We start from the raw sequence: 6,851 nt of genomic DNA on the forward strand, positions 1-6,851 counted from the left end.
TTCACCGAATACGTATTTTGCGCGTTTCATTCTGTGCGAATATACCCGGATGTCGCGACAATGTCGCGACAGAGCTCGTTGAAACGAGTATCAAAAAGGATCGTTCGTATCGATAAATACAGCTATCGTGATGGTCGCTTCAAATTATGTAACGAATATATATATATATACAGATACAGATACGTATTAAAAACAGATACAGAAACGCTGTTTATATTATTCGGCAATTTAAGATTTTTTTATGAAAAAAATGTTTGCCTCTCACAAGTATAATTCTCGCGTAAAAATGCATTTACGTCGACCTCTCTGTCGGAAAATCGGGAAACGTTGGCAACATTGGATTATTCGGTACATCGATGCAGAGATACGGCAATCCGCGACGCGCCATAAAGAACGGCATGCCAAGAGATCGGTAGCCACGAGGCGTTAAGTACCGGATGACTCAGTGCGCACCGCGCGGTCGGGACCGGAGCGATAATTAAAACGCTTTTACAAAACTGTAGGCAAACAGCGCTTAAGTGGCTGTCATTCGTTACCCCGTGGGGCCGCGGCAAGTCGGTAAGTCGCTGAGCGAGCAATCAATCACCCGACCCGCTCCCCTACCCCCGGCGGCCCATTACATTTCTATTTTGAAAGCTGCTTATTAAGCGGGGCCGGCTGGAGAGACAGACAGGTTTCACGGTATAAAATATCGGGTTGCTGTGGTGGCAGGAACGACGGTTCCGTGTCGTGGCAGCTATGGTAGCTCCGGTGCGGAAGGGTAGCAGGGGAAACGACCATGGCATGGAGAGAGAGAGAGAGAGAGAGAGAGAGAGAGAGAGAGAGAGAGAGAGTGCGAGAGAGAAAGAGGGACAGAGTGACGGAGAAGGGGCTAGTGGGGAAGGAGAGGAAAGGGGGGACCCTCCGTCGGTCGGACGTGCAGGGAGGGGAATGGACGGCTGTAAAAGCGGTGAAATATCAAAGCCGGGATGGGAGCTGTCATCGTCGGGCCAACATCATGGGTGGCGTGTTGAATTAGAATGCCTTCCCACACCCCACGCAGCACCGCAATTCTCCCACCATAATGCCATCTCCTCCCTCCATCGTGCGTCCGAGCAAGGTGGTAGGGATGACAGGAGAGGACAGGTTATACACCCCGGGTCGTCAAGACTAGGGTAGCCGAGGGGTGTAGAGGCGAGCGGTACGGAGGCAGAGATTCTCGTTGTGCCACCAGACGGCGCGAAGATAGCACTCGGCTCGCAGGACGGAGTGAACTGCTCGTGTGAGCAGTCATTATTTTCCTGGATTTCGTAGTGTACGCGTCGCCCATTGCGCGAGGATACGTGGCCGCGCGAGGTGATCGATTCCCGACGGAGGCGCAGTCTGACCCGCCGTGCCCGTGAATCACTCGTTTTGGTCCTCCTCGTCGGTCGGGCCCGACGCGATCCAGTTCCGCACACGCATATACACGCACAGTGTCTGTGTACAAATATTCATTGTTGGTTTATAAAAGTGCAGTGCGATTAATTAGTGGAAAACCAAATGGTTGTGCTCGAAGAAGGCAGTATGCTGACTACTGGACACAATCAGTATTTACAACCGGATTACCTTTCGCCGCTTTCAGCTCCGGTTAGTACAGTGTTTTGTATTATATATTTTACCCTAAATTTTGATATTTTTTTCTATTTTACCGGTTTGGAAAGAAAAGTACAGTAAAAGCTATGTTGAAAGTAAAGATAAACGTGAAAACAATTAAGAATCTAAAGTCGCGAGACTTTTTTTCATTATTTTCCATGATTTTCTAATAGAATCTCACTTACACCTTTTCATGATCCGACGCAACGAGAACCAGAGGGTATTAGTTTAGCAATTGTCGCATATTAGTTTTTATCGATGTACGCTTTATTTTTTGCTTTCACATAAGAGCCGTGGATGTAGGTTTTTCGAGATTTTGTCTTTAATTCCGTTTTTTTGTTTGGATTGTGTAGTTGGACGCGAAAAAAAGTCCGCTGGCGTTATTAGCGCAAACATGCAGCCAGATCGGGGCGGATTCACCCACGAAACCGCTGATCTCGCCTCTGGAGAAGAGCTCAAAGGGAATGAGTCTCGCGACGAACGCGAAATCGCCGCCGGCCGCGAAATTGGAGCGCAACACCCGCGGCAGTCCGACGGACGGCAAGTCGCTGGCATTCAAGCCGTACGAGACTAACGTCGTGACGAAGAAGACCTCGGACGAGGGTAGACCGACCTCTAAAGCCAGTGTACATAGTGCCAGTGGTCAGGATAGTGTCAGTGTCAGTGATTGCACGCATCTCGACAAAAAATCGTCCGCCGGTAATCGTACGCCGGTGAGTCGAAAGTCCGCGTCGCCGAGCAGCCAAGCGACGGCAACGACGACCAGCAGCGGCACGCCGTCGGTCGATCGGAAGACTCCGGCGGACCGCGAGAAGACCGACAGTTCACCACGGAGCGGCAACAGCAGCAGCAGCAGCAGCAGCAGTAACAACAACAATAACAATGGCGCCAGTCCAATCATCAGATCGGGAATGGAGATTCTGTCGGGGGCGCACACAAAGGACGCGAATCTGGCATACAAAACGGGTCTTCCAGGATTCGCTGGCAATCCGCTGTGCTGTCCACCGGGTCTCGCCGAGAATCCGGCGTTCAGGCCGCCGTTCGCGGGCGCGTCGCCCTTCTCGCATCACGCGGCGGCGCTGCTGTCCGTCGGCTATCCGTCGGCGGGCCCAACCAGCGGCAACCCCTACTTGAGTTACGCTCGCGTCAAGACTCCCGCTGGCGGTGAGGCCCTGGTGCCGGTCTGCAAGGATCCCTTCTGCACTGGCTGCCAGTACAGTATGCACAACGCCCAGATCATGATGGGCGCGGGCAGCTGTCCGAGCGGCTGCACGCAGTGCGACCATCAGAAGTACGGGCTGGCGATGGCGTTGTCGTCCCTGGGCCCGATGCCGCCACCGTCGCTTTCCTATCCGTCCACGCTGGCCGCCAGCGGCCGGATACCCTTCGTCTGCAACTGGATCGTCGGCGAGTCATACTGCGGCAAGCGATTCGCCACGTCGGACGAGCTGCTCCAGCATCTACGCAGCCACACGAGCATGACCGGAGGCGATCCCGCGGCGGCGGCGGCAGCGGCGGCCTCCGCGGCCGCGCTTCTCGGCAATCCGCATCCGCATCCGCTGCTGTCGCCCTCGACGAGCCTTCACCGCGCCGCCAGCGGCGGCTCTTACCCGGCGCCGTCGTTGAGCCCGCTCGGCGCTCGATATCATCCGTATGGCAAGCCGCCGACGGGTCCTCTACCAGCCTCGCTCGCCGCCTCGCCGTACAGCGCTTTCAACGCCTTAGGACCTTATTACTCGCCGTACGCGGTTTACGGCCAGCGAATCGGCGCTGCCGTGCATCCCTAAGATGGATTTATTATCGCGGGAAGGGCAGGGCAGGGAGGGTGAGAGACAGGGGGGATGATACGTAAGGATCTTTCGGACGAGCCCTCCTCTCGTCCTCCCTCCCTCTCTCTTTCTCCTTTGTCTCTTTCATTTTCTCTCAGTGTATGTACAATCGGAGAATGTGCAAAAATTATGATACGCGGAACAAGTATCTGCTATCCGAGACTGTTGTGTAAATAGCCACTGTGTATAATACAGATTTATTTAAAAGAATTCTATATATGTATATATAAATATAAATATATGTGTACATTGAAGATTATGATTAAAGTTTATGAAACAACTTGACAGTGTTAACGTTGCATCGCGAGACCATTCTCTCGCGGAACTTCTATGATACCAGTAATACGCATCTCTATTAAAATCCGGTTACCATGTAGGGGGAAGGATTACATGCCAGCTGTAAGTTTAACATTGTCGCAACTGTCGGTCACACGGACGAAAGCCTCGCGCCTACGCGGGATTCAAGAGCTACGGGCGACTACTCCTGACTATACGTCCGAATCGCGTGCCGTTTTCAGTTCTTCGTTACATGTCGTCCTTGCGTTTTATTCGTACAGGCGATTCGTTATTCGGCGAAGATAACACTGTGCGTACTACTGTATGTTTCCCGACGCTCCGCAAACGCGAGTCTTTCGTACTAAATGCGTTCGATAGCGCGCGGCACCACAGACGGACGGTCGCGCGATAATTCTATGTCCATGATATAACTGTGATATTACGCTACTCTCTTCAAGGAAAACGAGAAAGGGATTATTATTATTAACGAACGTGTCTATGATATATCTCCGAGAGAAAACACAAACACGTTGTAATTTATTATCGTTAGATATGTAAGGAAGATGCCGAATGCCGTTGCAAAAGGAAAAACGAAAATAATATTAACGAAGAGAATCTGTTTTATTCTATTTGTTTTTTTTTTTTTTTTTTTTTCAAAATTCAGTAATTCGTGCTGGGATGATTTTTGATCAGGGTATATCCGGGAGCGTATCGGATCGTATCGTCTGACATCACGTCGTCTCACGTTGTCGAATCGAATATTCTAATAAAAGAAGAGCAACATATGGTGTGCGATACGTCTTATCCGCATTGTAAATATCTCTTGTAAATATCGTTGAGTTTCCATACCGCTTTAATAAAAAACAATGTTTGTAGAATTATTTAATTCTTTCTATTGTAAACATTTTTACCATTGTGCTTTCGTTTAATCCGAATCCTTCCTCTCTTCCGCTTGGCGTTTTGCAATTACCGTTTCCTCTTATGTAAATTTTGTCGCGTAACTTTTCATCGAACCGATTCACGATGCATTAGCAAAATGCGTAGTTTCTTGGATATTTCAATTTTAGCTCTCACTTGTTTGCTCTCAAAATATACGTACTAAATATACGTTAACTGCAAAAATATTAATTATTATGACATTTAGTTTGATTCCCGTGCCATTATCGCATACTTTTTTTTTCTTTTGCCATTATGAGATATAAAAATCAGTCTGCCTGATTTCGCTGACCTGTTACGATCTCCGCTCGTCAGTCATGCTTGACAGATAATTTATCAAACGCACTTCACAATCTGTCATTCACTGGCAACGAGGCGTAGTTTCTTACATGTCCAAAGTCATTATTCGTCCACGTTGAAGCCTCATAGAGAAATTTAAGATATCGTTTACCTACTTTATCGTACATCATGGCGCAGTTCTATTATATAAACAATTAAGATAATTATTTTCGATGAATTGACTATGTTTCAAGTCATCCATCTCGAAGAGATTTGCTTTGCTCCTTACAGATAATCTTTACAAAATTCTGATTACACTCTTTCATTTATTACTCACCGCTTTCTTATCACAAACTAAACAACTTTGTAGCATTTTACTCAGACACGTAATGGTACCATTATCAATCATTCTATCATGTTGTTAATCATTGTCAATAGTCATACTGATTATGAGTAATCTACTTATCATTGTGTATCTTAACTATGCATCTTAGGAAGTTAATACTATTCATACACAGACTCACATACATGTACTTTCATTTCCTTCCTTTGTATAATAATACTCCGAAATAATGGATAGCTCAATTATTAAGTTTGCCTTGAAGTAAATAGCAAAATTAATCTACCGCGGTCATAATTTGACTTGGCTAATCTATATAACAGAATAAGAAAAAGAGACGAATGAAAAATTCCATGCTTACGATAAACCATAGTCCCTTTTCGGGATAATCGCCAGCCCCTTTTTCTTTGTTCGAAATTCTTTTCTTTTCTTTGTTTCGGCTGTAGACTCACTCACCCTCTCGTTTGTTATATTTTTTATTTATCATTACGGTTACGTGGCGAAGTAAGATGTACGACTTTGAGTTACTCTGGTGATTCAAACTCTGGTGATTCAAAGGCACCAGATCTAGTGATAAAAACCTTAAATTGGTGATCCTACTCCCGCTAACACTGTCAGAATGCGGAGAGCCGCGTCCGTGTGCGCACGTTGAGTCCCCGGGGCACCCCCAGAAGAGTAAATTTATTTCTTTCATTACGGACGGAGCGGGTCGTGAGCTCTCGGATATCAGCGCTGCAAGGCGGGGCGCATAAATCTGCAGCCTAGCGTAGGGAAGAGGGCGAGCGGGAGGGAAGAGACAGAGCGAGAGGGATGTGGGTGGCAAACCGTAGGTTTCTAGAGCCAGCTCTCTCTCTCTCTCTTTCTCTCTCACTCGTTCTCTTGCTCGCTTGTTCTCTGTCGTAGGGGTATGGGAACGAGTCGTAGAGAGAAGGTCCGCTTCATCCCTCCATCGTTTCCATCGTCGGGGTGCGCGACAGGCGGTGGCAGGCTCAGCTGGCTCAGCAAAGTGAAATATTCGGTGATTTTAACCGTCGGGATGAATGGTCCCGCCCGTATTTCGCCTTTCACGGCGCTCTCCACCGATTGGAATCCGTGTTATTTCGGGGCGATTATGCGTGTCGCTGAATCTCAATTAGTAACTTGTCGGAGACGTAGCCGAAAATCTTTATGCGCGCATGTACGGTGCTCGTCTTTAAAGATTAGGGTGCCGGATAATGAATAGATAGTGCCAATAGTGCCAAGGACATCTTTATCGATATGCAAATGATTATCCATTCTTCCTTCCGTATTAGTAACAACAGGTCCAAGTCTAAATGAGTACTTTCGATAAATTACCTTAGAATGCTTGGATTATCTTTTAACTATTAACGGTACATGCTACTTAACATTTTTGTTTTATCATTGCAATGATAATGTCATACTTCGTGCATACTTTAAAGCTCACGTGAAACACAGTTATATGATAAATGATCTGTGAATTTACAAAATTATATTCAAAAATATAGTACTAGTTTGTATATTTATTCAATTTTATTTGGAATAAAGTTTTTTATTTTTAATAATTTACAGATACAAAA

The 6,851-nt window shown here is 46.9% G+C and overlaps 1 protein-coding gene across 1 annotated transcript; it reads left to right on the top strand.

Annotated features, from left to right (window-relative positions):
- The first annotated feature begins 1,227 nt into the window (after positions 1 to 1,227).
- On the top strand, positions 1,228 to 4,600 carry LOC105838089 (zinc finger protein Noc). The gene is made up of 2 exons (XM_012683377.3): positions 1,228 to 1,608; positions 1,968 to 4,600. Exons 1-2 carry the CDS (start codon positions 1,522 to 1,524, stop codon positions 3,399 to 3,401), a joined length of 1,521 nt encoding a protein of 506 aa, XP_012538831.1. The 5' UTR covers positions 1,228 to 1,521; the 3' UTR covers positions 3,402 to 4,600.
- The last annotated feature ends 2,251 nt before the right edge of the window (positions 4,601 to 6,851 follow it).

The sequence above is a fragment of the Monomorium pharaonis genome, chromosome 7, assembly GCF_013373865.1.
Source record: "Monomorium pharaonis isolate MP-MQ-018 chromosome 7, ASM1337386v2, whole genome shotgun sequence".
Lineage (NCBI taxonomy): Eukaryota > Metazoa > Arthropoda > Insecta > Hymenoptera > Formicidae > Monomorium > Monomorium pharaonis.